The 16,336-nt window shown below is 37.3% G+C and overlaps 1 protein-coding gene across 1 annotated transcript; it reads left to right on the top strand.

Annotated features, from left to right (window-relative positions):
* Nucleotides 1–1,728: 1,728 nt before the first annotated feature.
* On the top strand, nucleotides 1,729–11,343 carry LOC144987305 (uncharacterized). The gene is made up of 5 exons (XM_078936645.1): nucleotides 1,729–2,008; nucleotides 4,026–4,098; nucleotides 6,001–6,187; nucleotides 10,128–10,563; nucleotides 10,830–11,343. The coding sequence occupies exons 1-5, from the start codon at nucleotides 1,729–1,731 to the stop codon at nucleotides 11,153–11,155; spliced, it is 1,302 nt and encodes a 433-aa protein (XP_078792771.1). The 3' UTR covers nucleotides 11,156–11,343.
* The last annotated feature ends 4,993 nt before the right edge of the window (nucleotides 11,344–16,336 follow it).

Below are 16,336 nucleotides of genomic sequence, written 5' to 3'. Positions count from 1 at the left end.
GCTGATCTTAGTGGTTTAGAAGAATGAAGACATTTGCTGTTAGAAGAGAGGACACGGATGAACAAAGAGCAAAACTACTATCAGTCAGTCCACACTGTGAGTATTCTAGACTTACCAGAATCAGAACATTTTCATTTCTTGGTGACTGAAAGAAGTTCACTGCTTTGTGGACAATCTTGACTTGAAGATTTCTCTGCAGCACATTTGAAAAAGACATGAAATTGTCTGATAGGTGCAGCTGCATTTGAGATCATCTGCAGAGGTTTGATTGTTCAGGCTGGTGTTCCTGTTCCAATAATCAATCCCAGTTCATGACAAGTGTCTGCAAAGGATTCAGCTTTGGTTTCAGAAAACTACTTTGATTGTTTTAGAAGAAAATCTTTACTTTGCTTTGTCTAAAATTACATGTTTTTTTATTTTTCTTTTCTTATGATGTTTAAATGTCATTCACTCATAATTAAAAACCATTATTAAGATTTTTGGCGTTAAATTTTTATAGAAATAACTTTTTTTCTTGTCTTTATTAAAGTAGTGGAAATACTTTTTGTCTTCCTTCTCAGTCGAGGACGTTGTGACAGTTGTGTTATTGTTGTCTCAAAGAAGGAAACTAGAAGTTAGTGAGTCTTTTCCATTCAATATTTACAGAAAACATCATGTTTTTTTAGTTTCTCACAGTTCTTTGCTTTTCCTGAAACACACTTTCATTTTTCTCTTTTCCATCAGGATTTTCTCATCAGTGTGATTTGATTGTGAGGATGGGACACACTCTGCTCTGTAAACTGGAGTTCATCTGTGAGTTTTTCAAAGGACTTTTGCTGTTTTCATCACATTCATCAGGAAAACTGTCACACCAAAGAAAAACTATTTTTGAACTAAATTGTTAGAAATTCATGTTTCAACTGCAGCTGTTTTCTCCACAGGATTCAGCTGAACTCTATCAGGGATCATGATGAACAGTTTTCTTTAGAAAGAAATCATTTTTCTTTGTTTATTCACTAAAACTTTGACATTATTGTTAGAGAAACCATTGACTTAATGTCACATTCATTGACAGTTTTAGTTTCATTTCTTTCTATTGTTGAAATATTGTATCAGTTTCTGAATCTCTGATGTTTCCATCTTTCATGTACAGTAGTGCTGTATTCACTCCTCCACAGTGGACACACTGAAGGTGACACTTTTGGACATTTTTGTTGTATCTTTTCATAGTTTTTACATTTAATGTCAAGTAGCATTTTTAGACAAAGTTTTTTTTATTAAAAACGATGTTCGTTTTTGTTTGTGTTAGTTTACATTGTAAAATATAGTTGTTGTTTTTTTATTATTTGTGTGTTTGTGTTTGTTCTAGATGCTGTGTTGACCTTTGAACCCAATTGGTCAACTTTTTTTGTTGGAGAATCTTTAACCTTCAAATGTGACATGAAAGAAGGAAGAAAATACGACTGGACGTACACATTGAAGACACGTGATTGGACACCTTTTTCTGATGTCACACAACAAGATTTCAAAATAAATCTGCTGGATAAAAGTCACAGTGGTGATTATCAGTGCTGTGGTCTCAGGAAGGATTCAGATTATAAAAAGTGCAGCAACAGAGTTTCTATACGTGTATCAGGTAATTTCTTATTGTGTTTCAGACAAGACTCGTTTTATGAGAGAATTTATATTTAAAAATGTATTTAATGAATGCCACTGATGCAGCATGATTCTCATAATTGTTATATTGAAATGTCAAACATTGCAGACAGAGCCAGAGCCACACTGACAGCAGCAACAACAACTGTGTCAGTAGGAGACAGAGTGACACTGATCTGCTCTGTGGAGAAATCTGCTGGTTGGAAATATGAGTGGTTCAGAAGAACCTCACACACCTCTGAATACAGAATGAACGATGGACTAAATGGAAACATCAGAGTTTCACAAGGAGGAATCTACAGATGCAGAGGATTTAGAGGAGAACCAGCCGTCTACTCTGATCCAAGTGATGAAGTCACCATTCAAATAACCTGTGAGGGATTTCACTTTATTGAAAGCTTTTCACAATCATTGATTTGAACATTAAAAATGTGTTTTATTGTTTTTAAATCTGATGGAAACAGTTTCCAACAAAGTCAGTGTAACCCAAAAACCCAGCTGGTCTCAGATCTTCAGAGGAGAGATGATCACTCTGACATGTGAGGTTCAGGGAGGTGAAGGAGTTCAGTGGGAGTATGAATGGAGAACACCTCAGTCACAGACATTCAGGACAAAGCAGAAAGACTGGACTATCACAGCTTCCATCAGTGGAGACTACAGCTGTAAGAGCAGACCCACAGATGATTCATATTCTGCTACAAACTGGAGTGAAGCTTTAAGGTTGTCTGTTTTAGGTAAGAGTTTCATACTTAGTTGAATGTAAAGATTTTTTTCTTCTACTTTTACCAAAAATTAGAACTTGTAAAATGTTTCTTAACTTTTCCATAAACAAAAAATAAAATGATTTAAAAATACATCAACACTGATTTAAAAAGTATATTTTTGACAGGATTTTATTTCAAAATCACAATTTTACAATCATGGATTTAAAAAACAGAGAAAATCCAGTTAGAAACATAAAAAAAAGATTGTTGTCAGAATAATTATTACTAAATAATTTATGTACAGAAATTGTTCATTTTACAACCAAGGAGAATAAGTTTACTGGGTTTTGGCTTAAAACTATGGAAGCGATTTTGTAGCATAAATAAAAAGCAAAGTCAAAACCAGAAATGCTTTTTCCTTTTCAAAATGAAGCTGCATTTTTTGACTCAAAATTAAAAAGAAAAAGCAATACTTCAAAATGCTTTTTCATTTCCTTCCTCAACCCAGCGTTTTCTGTCACTTAATTAAAATGATAAAGAAAATGGTATTTGACATTTCATTTTCAAAAAGGTCCCTGGTAAATGTGTAGCATAATTCATTTAGAAATGTCTAATTTGACAATTAAAATGGATTAACAGAAATGCTTTTTTCATTTTCAAAATGAAGCTGCATTTTTTGACTCAAAATTAAAATGAAAAAGCAATACTTCAAAATGCTTTTTCATTTTATACTTAAAACCGCTTATTCTGTGTCATAATTAAAACGAAAATGCAAAGAGGGGATTGCATTTGCATTTTAACATCCACCCCGCGCACCTTGTCACAATATTCATTTCGACTGACTGACGCACACACACGCACCAGGAGCAGACTGTGTTAGCGGCAGAGACGAGGGTTTTGTGATGGTTGTGAACTTCTGATGAGTTTCCACAGCTTCTCAAGACTAAGTAGCTGCATGTCCGCCTTCTGCGGTCCTCCTCCTGACGCACCGCGGACAAGCTTTTGTTCTTCGGACCGCCAGCTGCCTTCGCACAGCGGAGCGCGAAGCTCCCGGCGATCGCTGAAGGCGAAAATGCTGCTGCGATCTGAGAAACCATCATATGAATTTGTGTTTCCAGTGGTGTCCAGAACAAAATAAAGACTGATTCCCACATATTTACACATTTATTTGCAGCTTTGCGCTGAATTTGCTGTTTGATGACAGCTGGAGCCCCATCAACAGATAGCAGATTTCACCATGCTAAACGTTGCTGGTTGGACCAAAAACACTCACTCAGCGCTAAACTGCAGGAGACTATCTTCATAATGTGCTTTTATTACAGTTATGCTAATATTTTACGGCCTGCTCTGCTCGATCATATGTTTGTAAATCCGTGCGGTCAGACGACGCTGAAGTTTGGTTGCGATTCACAGCTTCTGATTTGCGAAGGCACTAAAGGAACATTCTGCTGCATTTTTCACATTAAGATCACCTAAAACCGGGTCCTGTTCACAAACCGCTGGACCTGGACTGCTCAAACCTGGATTCCTGGATCTTAATAAATCAAACAGCAAATTCAGCACGAAGCTGCAGATAAATTTGTAAATATGTGGGAATTACATCATCCTTTATTTTGTTCTGGACACCACTGGAAACACAAATTCATATGATGGTTTCTCAGATCGTAGCACCATTTCCGCCTTCAGCGATCATGATCAGGAGCTTTGCGCTCCGCTATGCGATGGCAGCTGGCTGTTCGAAGAACAAAGCTTGTCCGCGGTGCGTCAGGAGGAGGACCGCAGAAGGCGGACATGCTGCTATGTAGTCCTGAGAAGCTGTGTAAACTCATCAGAAGTTCACAACCAACACAAAGCAGTCTTCTCTGCCGCTAACACAGTCTGCTCGTGGATGTCTGTCTGTGTCAGTCAGCAGCCGGACACACGGAGAAAGCAGTGACGTCATCGCCCCGCCTCCCCTCTGCTAATGCTTTTAAGAAAGTCAAAGTCAAAGTCAGCTTTATTGTCAAATATGCTGCATCCATAAAGACATACAGCACAGATGACATTGCTTTCCTCTCACCCCACAGTGCAAGCAGCATATAAAATAATAAATAAATAAACGACTTAAAAAATAGATAAAAAGACAGCAATAATAAGAAGAATAACAGTAGTCTAAACAGTGCAGAGAGCAATGAGATGGTTAAAGTGACAACAGTGCTGAGAACAGTAAGTGGATGAGTCATTGATGGCAGTCTTTGGTGAAGGTGGTGATCTGAACTGTTGTGAAAGTTTTCAATGTGAGCTTGTAGGTTGGAGTGGAGGGGCCAGAGGGGGGAGGGCAGGGAGGGAGTTGAGTGTCCTTATCGCCTGATGGAGGAAACTGTCTTTTAGTCTGCTGGTTCTGGCCTGCAGACTTTGCAGCCTCCTCCCTGATGGCAGCAGGTTGAAGTGTCTCTGGGATGGGTGGGAGGGGTCCCCTGCAATCCTGATGGCTTTGCGGGTGAGGCGGGAGCGGTAAATGTCCGAGAGGCCAGTAAGAGGGACACCAACGATCTTCTCAGCTGTTTTCACAATGTGCTGCAGAGTCTTCCGGCAGAACGCGTTGCAGGCTCCGTACCACACGGTGATGCAGCTGGTCAGGATGCTCTCGATGGCCCCCCTGTAGAAGGTCTGCATGATGGGGGGAGGAGCTCTGGCCCTCTTCAGTTTGCGGAGGAAGTACAGGCGTTGTTGGGATTTCTCGGCCAGTGATGCAGTGTTTTGGTTCCAAGACAGGTCATCGGAGATGTGCACCCCCAGGAACTTATTGCAACAAGTTTCCCAGGGTGGATTTAAAAATGCAAATGCAATCCCCTCTTTCCGTTTTCGTTTTAATTATGACATAGAATAAGCGGTTTTAAGTATAAAATGAAAAAGCATTTTGAAATATTGCTTTTTCATTTGAATTTTGAGTCATTTGATGCAGTTACATTTTGAAAATTAAAAAGCATTTCTATTAATCCATTTTAATTGTCAAATTAAACATTTCTAAATGAATTTTACTACACATTTAGCAGGGACCTTTTTGAAAATGAAATGTCAAATACCATTTTCTTTATCATTTTAATTAAGTGACAGAAAAAGCTGGGTTGAGGAAGGAAATGAAAAAGCATTTTGAAGTATTGCTTTTTCATTTTAATTTTGAGTCAAAGAATGCAGCTTCATTTTGAAAATGAAAAAGCATTTCTGGTTTTGACTTTGCTTTTTATTTATGCTACAGATTCGCTTCCATATAAAATTAGAGCTGTGACAGTGTCGAATTTTTGATAACCGCAGTGATGAACCACCATGGGGCGCGGTGTCGCGGTTAAGATGGAAACATGTTATGAGTTTTTCTCTATATTGTTATTAAAGGCATCAAAATACATGACAGGAATCCTTTTAGACAATAAAAGTAAACAAACATGTTTCTATCTAAGAAGATGGTCACATATTTTATTTCTTATGTTTTAACAAGAAATCATCAATTTAAAGTTTATCATGATTTTTCTTGTAAATGTGTTTTAATATTAATAAAATCTGTTTCTTTTATTGTTTTGAAATCTATTCCAGATCCTCCAAAGGCTCAGATTAGTAGAAGTGGAGGAACTCTGACCTGTTCTGTGAATCCATCATCATCTGGTTGGAGTTATTATTTTTACAGAGGACAGAAAAACCAGGAAGTGCTGACAGTGCAAAATACTGATTTCCATTCTAATAGAGAAATCAGAGTTTCACAGGGAGGAGTCTACAGATGCAGAGGAGGAAGAGGAGAACCAGTTTATTCCACAGAGATCAGTGATCCAGTCACCATTGTTGGTGAGTTTCTTTGTGTTTTCTTTCTTCATTATTGAAATAATCAGCATGAAAACTTCCAGACCTTTAAGAAGTTCAGACATTCACATTTATTAGTCATTGAAGTCACTCACTGTTCATCTGAGGAGCTTCTTCACTTCTGACTGCTGGTGAGGAAGTTCTCTTTCTTTCTGTTCTGACCATCTCCAAGCTTTGACACAAACGTTGAATAACTAGACGTCATGTGATCAGATGCAAACGTCAAAGATCCAGTTTGGATCAGGATGGTGGACTAATGTCTCATTATTCAAAGAGAGTCTTCATGTGGTTTAGTGCTGATGAGTCTGGTTACTGCTCTGTTATTGTGTCAGTTGTGAATGGGAGCCCAGATTCCTGAGAAAAGATGTGAAAGATGACAGAGAACAGAGAGTGGGTCACCCCCCCCCCCCCCCCCCATGTTTCTCCATTCGGACATAGATTTTTTTTTTTTTATTTAAGGATCCCCATTAGTCTTAACCAAAGGTAAGACTACTCTTCCTGGCGTCCGCATTAAAGGAATCACTCAAAAACCTTTCACATTGAATGAACATAAAAAAATTATTAAAAGGTTTTCCACCTGATTAGAAAGCTTGACTTGAACAAAAATGAATCATATTGGTCCTACTTAATGTACTTAGGTTGGGTCAACTTAATGTATTTAGGTTCAACCTAATAAATTTAAGTTGATTCAATTTAACACTACAGTTGTACTCAACTTTAACTTAATATTGTTGCTCACTCTAATAAGAAAAAAGTTGACCTAATTTAAATGAATCACTACAATTGGTAACACGTAATTGTTTAAGTTTATTGAACTTAAATTTGTATGTCTACCCAACTCAATATAATATGTGGATCTAACTTAACTTGTTTGTTATATTTTCTTTAGTTTTGTTTAAACACCTGAAATTGACACACTTTTCTAAAGTTCAACCTATGGGCCTTGTAATTTTCATATCAAATAGATGAATTAACCAGCAATGTCCCGCATTTCAGGATAGGAGTTCATGTGTAAATATCTCTGTCTTTCATATTGGATCACTGGTGTTTTACTGAACAAGGGGGTTGATTATCATCCTCTCCCAAAATAAACATAACACTTTAAATTACTAGTTAAAAGGGAGTAAAACAGCTAGACAACAAAACACATGGACAAAAACTCACACTTAATCACCAATCTGCCCAGATAGACAAAGAAAATGGTATCCCACAATGCCTTGGGATTACTAATATAATCCAATTTAATGGTATCATGTTGGATCAACATGATTGAATTTAGTTACTGCTAAATTGATTATTTTTATGTACAATCGACATGATTCCTTCACGTATGATTTACAAACATACAATTTTCTGGTTGAAATGAGAAGTTACATTTCTGTAAAGTTAATTGTCTGGTAATTTCCTTTTTTTGAGTATACACAAAATCAGCAAAATACATACATGAAAAAACAAATACAGAGGAAATTATATATTCAAAAAAAAATCTCAAATAACAAAAATATGAGAATCTATTTTATTAAAACAAATGACAATTGTGCAGTGAAATTATGTTATAAAATTTCGATTTTTTTAAGATTAACTTTAAAACTCTTTTGGCATTTTTCTACTTTGGTTTCTGAAGGCAGCATGTTCCAGTATGTAATTGACATACATAACAGTTTTTTAGGGCTCTGGTTCGTGGTAGAGGGAGAGTTAAAGTAACAGAAGCTTTTCTAGTGTTAAATGATGTCTTATATTGTTGGACAACAGCTGCAAAAATAAGCTAAAGGGTTTGTGCAGGGTCCAGATTTTATGCAGAAACAAAATCAGACTACATGCAAACCTGTCCTGAACCTTCATGTATGAAAGACACGGATGCATCCAGTCTGTATTAGTCCTAAAAGGACAACCCAGAGCTAATCTTACAGCCCTGTTCTGAACTTTCTGAAGTCTTTCAAGGTCATCTTTGTTTGCATTTGACCAAATAGCAGAGCAGTAATCTAAGTGACACATGACCAAAGTCTTTGATCTCTCTCCTTCATAAGTTGATTTAGATCAACATCCAACCAAGGAGCTTGACTAGATCTCACAGTTACTTTCCTTATTGGTGCATGTTTATCACATATGGCTGAAAATAATATAAAAATCTCTCTAGAGCTGATTCTGCATGTGTGTGACATAGTACTTTGTACCATTGCACTCTCACCATTTAACTATAATGTTGTTTATTTTCATAGTTTTTACATTAATGTCAGTTTAATGCATCATTTATAGACAAAACCTCTGATTGTATATTTTTATTAATAATAGATGTTCTTTTTTGTTGTTTCTTTACATGGTAAAATCAAGTTTTTTAATTTAATTGTGTGTTTGTTCTAGATGCTGTGTTGACCTTTGAACCCAAATGGTCAATTATTTTTACTGGAGAATCTTTAACCTTCAAATGTGACATGAAGGAAGGAAAAACAGATGACTGGAGATACACATTAAAGATAAATGATTGGACACTTTATTCTGACGTCACACAACAAGATTTCAAAATAAATCTGCTAGATAAAAGTCACAGTGGTGATTATCAGTGCTGTGGTCTCAGGAAGGGTTCAGATTATAAAAAGTGCAGCAACAGAGTCTCTATACGTGTATCAGGTAATTTCTTACTGTGTTTTTGATATGACTCATTTTATGAGGGAAATTATATTGAGGAGTAAATATCACTGAAACTGAAAAAAGACTTTTCACAAAAATACACCTGAACACTTCAATAGTTTGATGTGTTTGTGTGTGATGTGTGTTTTTAACATTACTCATTTTACTAATATTGTCTTATTTTTGGTATTATTATTATTAAAAGTAAATGTTTTTGTTAACTACCAGAAGAAAGACCCAGAGCCACACTGACAGCAGGAACAACAACTGTGTTAGATGTTGGCCTCTGTTGAGACAGATAAATACATCTATTTTTTGAACTCCACAGCACACAAACCAAAGGCTGAACTGAAGATCACAAAGTCTCCAGTAGGGGGCAGAGTGACCCTGAGCTGTTCAGTGAAGCCTTCATCATCTGGTTGGAGTTTCTTCTGGTTCAGAGGAGAGAAACCCTCCAAACTGCTGAGAACACAAGATGCTGATTTCCTCTCAAATGGACAAATCAGAGTCTCACAGGGAGGAGTCTACAGATGCAGAGGAGGAAGAGGAGAACCAGTTTATCACACAGACTTCAGTGATCCAGTCACCATTGGTGAGTTTAAAAAGGTTTTAATATGAAAATATAAAATGTTTAAGTTTATTATTTTGAATAATATCTATAAAACTGTTAAGTTTTGGTTCTAAAGCTTTTCACTCTTATTTATAAACACAATTTTTTCTTCACTTTTAACTAGAAAGTCACTGGAACAAATTTGTCTTCTAAAAAGGCCAAAATGAGCCCTGCTGTAAATGTAAACACATAAAACTAACAAAAGGATGTTGGTGTGACACTGTGTGCTTGATTTGAAAACAGCTGTAAAATTATTTAAAAAACATCAACAATTGTTCTCATAATTAATGATTAAATTACTGTTTCCATTTTTATGGTTTTGATTGACATATTTTAAAATACACAGCAGGGAGGGGTACTGGTAACCATAGCAACTAAGTGACAGGAACACGTTGTGATGCAAAACCAACATAACTGTGGAATAGACAGAATTGAATAATACTGAGTCCATTTCAGCTAAAGAGCATTGCTGTGTTTCTGTTGCAGTTCCTGCAAAAATCAAAGTGTTGCACGCTGACAGAGTTGGTCCATCATCTGTAAAAGTGTAACATTGACAATAAATGATCTCTGTTGAAGAGAAGCTGCTGATCATTTCTTCTAATAGTGTAGTTTGTCATAGAGGCTCTGTCATAGAGCAGCAGAAGTCACAGCAGAGCAGCAGAGAGTCAAAACAATCATGAAGAAAGTGAAAAATCTCCTGCTTCATTTCTGTCTGACAGCAGAGTTATCAGAGTTCTGTCAACCTGTGGAGCTTCTTCTATCAGAACCAAAGGTGTCACATGAAAGAGTTTGGTCAGAAACACAACAAAGTCACTAAAAACAACACTATTTCTCCACCAGAACCTGTCCTGAGAGTGTCTCCATGGTGGTTGAGTCCTGGAGCCTCAGTGACTCTGAGCTGTGAGGTTGAACATGTGTCTGCAGGATGGAGCTTCTACTGGTATAAAGCTGTTCCTGATCTATCACACAAGTCTGGCTCTTACAGCTATGAGCTGCTGCCTGCTAGCTCCAATGGGACTGCAGACAACTCCTACATCATTCATGGACAGACACACACAGCAGGATATGTGTGCAGAGCTGGAAGAGGAGAGCCACACTTCTACACTCTTTACAGTCAGCCTCACTTTGTCTGGTCTGGAGGTCAGACTTCTGATTGTTGATTCATTTCTGTCAACACTGAATGATTTCTCTTCACTTTTCTAATGCTGTCAGATTCTGCTCTTTAGTTTGCTTCTTTCCACTTATTGCTAACAGTCTAATGTCATTCAAAATGCTGTAAACAAATGTTTCTTTTCATTTGCATAGAGCCATTCTAACTCCAACCGATTGAATGAAAATCCATTGAAACACATTTGTTTTTGTGTCTCTTTGCTCTCCAAATGAAGCTAAAGTGTGCTGATCTTCATCCTGTTTGTTTTCAGATTTTCATCCATCAGCGTCTCTCTCAGTGAGTCCTGACAGAGTCCAACACTTCACCTCTGACTCTGTCTCACTGAGCTGTGAGGGAAACTCTGCTGAGTGGAGAGTCAGCAGGTTTCTGCTTCCTGACTTCCTGTCATTCTGTTCTGACTGGGGAACAATGAATGGATCAACATGTCATGTTCAGAAGATCCAGTCCAGTAATGCAGTGTACTGGTGTGAGTCTGGATCAGCATTCAGCAACGCAGTCAACATCACTGGACACTGTGAGTGGAAACATGTTTGGATTCCTATTTTTAGCTTGACTTTCATCATTGGATTGATTTGAAACACATGCAGAAGTTGAAGATGGATTTAGATGATCAACTGGATGTCAAAGCAGAATGAAGCAGACGTCAAACATGTTGGGATCATATGTGATGAAGATGAATGTTGATGTTTCCAGATGATGATGAGCTTCTCCTGGTTGGCAGTAACATGTCAGGAAATCTTTCCAGTTGTTCTCAGCATGAACAATAACAGCAGCATTTAGTTCATGAATGTGTCCACTAAGGTTGATTCTAATCCATGATGTGTTCCAGCATCCAGACCTGACAGCTCCTCATTTCCTGTCTTGGTTGTTGGACCAGTTTGTGTCTTTTTACTGATGATTTTCCCACTGATGTTTTATTTCTGCAAAAAGTCAAAAGGTGATAAATGTTCCTTTAAAATCTCATTGATGACAATATGATTGATACTGTTTTGCAATGATGCTGTTGACTTTAGAAACATGTGATGTTGTCATTTACAGATTCAAGCTCCATCAGGTTGGTACTTTTTAGCTTTTATTGATTGATGTCTGTGTTTATTTAGTTATTGATTTCTTTCATCTCTGCAGGTCTAATGAACAAAATCAGAATTATGTTCCAGATGATATTGATGCTCAACACAACACATATGCCTCTCTGCTCCATGGTCAGCTTGAAATCTGACTTCTTATTTTTCATGAAGACATAATTGAATGAACATGTTTGAAAAGTTTGTATGAAATTTCTAATTTTGTTTTCTTCTGGTTTGTATTTGAAGGTGATGTTGCTCTTTATGAGTCACTCAGACGCCTTGAAGACCCAGAAAATAATCCAGATTATGCCAACATAGGTAATCTGAGGGGACTTTTTGGTTGGTTTAATGGATTATTTCTATTACAATACTTCAGTTTGTTTGAGCTCAGAAAGTGACTCACTGAGACTGAATCAGTAAAACGTTGATCCACAAATTTATGCTTCCTGCTGATATGAACTGCAAGTTTGGCTTCTCCAACAATGAAATGAGGCAGTTGTCTATTCTCTTTGTCCACCTTCTTGAACCCTGACCCATAAATAAATAAAAATCAAAAATCTCCCAGTAAACAGAGCCGTTTAAAGAGTGAAAACATGAGAAAGTGTCTCCCTTAGGTCACAAAAAGGGCAGAGGTCAGAAACAGTGGTTGAGAACAAAGATAAAGCAGTTCCAAAGAACAGCCCCATGTCAGATCCTCCATTGGAGGTCACCAGTTCTCATCAGTTTAGGAGCAAATTTCCATCTGTGCCCCAAAGATCAAAGGCCGTGGAAGCCTTCGCGTCAGACGGTTGCTTCCGCGTAGTGTCTTAAAAAGTGATATTGCATACTTCCTAAGGTCTAAGGCATGCTTGTACCATGGTCTCTTGCAAAAAAAGAAAAAAAATTCAATCAGTTTTAGTCCTTTATTCTTGTTTTTTTTGTTCAGTTTAGATCACTTTTTCACAAAAAGCAGACTATTTTTATGTGGTGCTGCGCGTTGTCATGACTACAAGTGCGGAGCCGGCACTGTAGCGGAAGAAAGTAGGATCATATGGTGATGATAAAATAATCAAAGCGTCATTGTGCATCTCTTACCGCTCGTTCTTGTCCAGATGATGAAGCAAAGTGTTTTAAAGAAACAAATACACAAGTAGCTTCCAAGATTGTATTATAAGAAATCTCTACCAATAAATCTGAACATTAGTTGTCAACAACAACAAAAACGGTTTTATTAATTAATAAGTTATTTTACATGGAGCCTGTTAACTTTGTACCGAGCAAAAAAGTCGGCTTTAGGAAGACAGAATTGTTTATTTAAAATTAAATTCAACAGTGCCATTAATCGTAAAATTTGAAAGAGATAGTTGCATGTCCATCATATTGCTGTTCAAAGGACAGATATTTAGTTTTTGTGGACCCTGAACACTGCTGGTTGTGACATTGCGGGACGACAGTATGTTGCTCCATTCTCGTCTTTTCTGGAGTGATGGAGCCCAGTAAGCCTGCAGGCTGCTTTCACAGCGGTGTCCCGTCACAGACACGATCCGGCGTGATTCCAGACCGGCGTCTGATAGTTGACCCACAGCCGTGCTCTGCAGGCTGTGGTTCGTGTAAATCTGTGACAGACCCACCTTAAAGAACCAATCATAAACACGCAGGCTATTAACAAAAGCAGAAGAGAACAATGAAACAAGAAGAACTCTTCAGGACTCACCTGCATAGAATCTCTCACATGTCAGAAGGAAACATTTCCAGAAGAAAAAGCTTCAATAAACTTTATTGATAACAGTCAATGTCTCAGTCATCAGCTGGAGCTGAAGAAGAATGAAGAAAAACTGGGCTGTCTGCTTTTCTATCCTGGAACTCCAAGAGCGCCACCTGGATTTAGACTTCTTTAAAGATGAGAAACTCCTGAGGAACTCAGCTTCTGACTCTTTCTGCAGCTGCTGAACACGACTAACAAACTGTAGTAAACTTCTTTACATTTGAAATGATTTCTAAATTGTATTTGAGTCCACACAAGGATTTAGGTCACTAAATCTTTTCTAAAGAACTTTTCTAAACAAGTTTTGTTCTGTTATGAGTGAGAATTAAATATTGTGTTATCCCTTGTGTTATCCTATGACCCCACCCTTACATTGACGTGTTCTCCCTACCATGACAAAGGTGGATAAAGGTGGAAAGATTTCATGTAATCCATGGACACCAGTGAATATTACAAATCATTGAAGAAAAAAGGTTCAGAGCACTGTCTAGTGGGTCTAGATGACCCAACTCCCAATGTTAAAGTGGTTCCACTTTAACATTCCACTAAAAGGGTTATATGAATGTGTTTTAAATGTTCTATCAGTGGGCTGATTATTTTGGACCTGTTTTTAGTGACCTCTAGCAGTTGCGACAGGTATTGTTCTACAACACATTTATTTGATTAAACTTTATCGAGAATTGCGCATTCAGAAACAGAAAAGACCTGCATGCATCCACGCACTTATTTGTGTCATTTAAAGATTTTGCTGCATACGTCTCAAGTCAAAGGTTGCATCGCGGTGCGTGTTGAACATTTAGTTTTATGACTTTTGATTTTGGTGAAAGAAATATGTTTATCAGTCTATTATTTTATGAGTTTTGTACAGTAATGATGAAATGCTGTGGATATTTTTATACATTAATTATATTGATCATTTGCTTTTATTCTTTAAATATCATTAAACCTGCTGATAACGTTCAATGTCTCCAGAGTCGTGATATGAGAAAAGCTTTTCAGCTGTTTGGATTTTTGTCTTTTGTCATTTGATTTTGTAATAATTATCAATACTGCAGCCATCTTCTTCTATTAGGGCAGTGTTTTTCAACCTTTTTTGAGCCACGGCACACTTTAACCTTGACAAAAATCCTGCGGCACACCAGCATCCAAAAATTAAAAAAAGGAGAAAATCAGTCTGTATTGACCCACAGTCCCTCCATGATCTCACATGCATTTTGTGATAATTGTGGCAGAAAAAGCTGGAAGCTGCAGCTGTTTTTTCTAAAAGATGTAATAAAAATTAAGTTAGAAGATTTAAAAACTGTTTGATGTATGTCCGTTGTTGTTTCAAGATGTTAAAAGGAGGGATTCGTGCGCCGAGACGCTCACGCTGTCACTTTTAGCCCAATGCATCATTGGAGAGGTAGTTCAATAATCCGCCGAATGCAGAAAGACTAGCGTCTCTGAGCTTCATTGTTTTGTTAATTTGTTCCACGGTCTGATACCGGATTCTGTGGAAACCGCTAAAAACCGCTAAAGATGAGCTTTAGCTGGTATTTTTGTTGTAACTGAGAGACTTTATGAGCAGAATCAGAACAAGGAAGTGAAGACTTTAACCACTTCTGATTGGTCAGACTGATGACGCGTGATTAAGAATCCAAGAATGATTGGTGGAGACAGTTAAAGGGGCGGGACTTTTCAGAAAACGGCTTTAATTGCTGCTAAATCGCGGTACCGTCATTCTTATTAAAATATCTTTAATAGAATCAAATAAACACAAAGAAAAAAGTATTTTACGATCTTTCATATTCCTAGCTACTCAGTGTTTTATCAGGGCCTGTTTGGATGAACACATAGCTGATATCCTTGACAGAGAGGTTGTGCTTCTCATGGAGGATGCTCAGCTAGCAGATCATCTTCCATCATATAGATAGACTCGCTTTAGTTAACTTTTGCAGGCGTCAAACGACATCATCAAAAAGAAAACATGGTCTTTTTGAGAAATTAAGACAAAACCTGAAACTTAGAAGGGAAAGTGAGCAGTCTAAAGAAATGCCAGAAACAGTCAACCAGTCAGTAAATAGATCAAAACAGGTCATGAGAAACATTGAAATTGGATGAATTCACAGTGAAAATGGAGTTTCAAAGCAGATTAGAAGAAAATGAGTTGGAGAGACAAGGAAAGTGAAAGTCAACATTAAAGCAGGTTTACCTGGGATACTAAAAGAAGGAAAAGCACTACTTTTTCCAGGGGGGGAAATCTATCAATCTGAGTTTGAATTTGATGTTTGGTATTTTGGACAAAATTGCTTCCCCAGAGATGTGTCAATTGAAAAGATATATAACACTGTGAAGCTCCCAGTCTTGCGTTTCTACATTGCAACTGAATTTAAAGAACTTGAAAATGATGATGATATTGATGACAATAGCCAAGATGCAAATAGTTGTGTTGGAGATCCCAGTGATATTGAATCAATTACATCAGAGGAAAGTTCTAGTCGAAATTCAAACATGAACACAGATAAGCAGTCACATTTTGCAGAACTACATTGAAACTCTATGCAAGATTTGTGCAATGTTTCCACAAGAAGCAGTTTTTGCTCTTCTTCGAACCACGAACATTCACAATCAAGCACATTTGACAATGAAATCCAAAATGTCACATTTTCTGGTGAACCAAGCTATGCAGTTCTAGTGGATCTCACTGAAGTCAATGAATCTCCGACTTCTGACCCTGAAATAATAATAGGTGCACAGCATTCATCAGAGTTAGATGTTACATCTCTCAGTGACACAATTATCTTTGGTACAGATGACATCTTGCAAAACCCTCAGCCTGTAATACCTGAAGTAACCTTGGTTCTACACCATGCAAACAGCTTCAATGAAATGATTGAGGCTTTTAGTGACACAAACATCCTGGACAAAAACTTAAACATCCGACGTTTGCTCCCCGACAATTCAGTT

Source organism: Oryzias latipes, chromosome 18 (genome assembly GCF_053564925.1).
Source record: "Oryzias latipes strain Hd-rR chromosome 18, Olatipes_Hd-rR_3.1".
Lineage (NCBI taxonomy): Eukaryota > Metazoa > Chordata > Actinopteri > Beloniformes > Adrianichthyidae > Oryzias > Oryzias latipes.
Note: the sequence above shows the minus strand (reverse complement) of the source record. Positions and strands in the feature narration are given on the sequence as shown.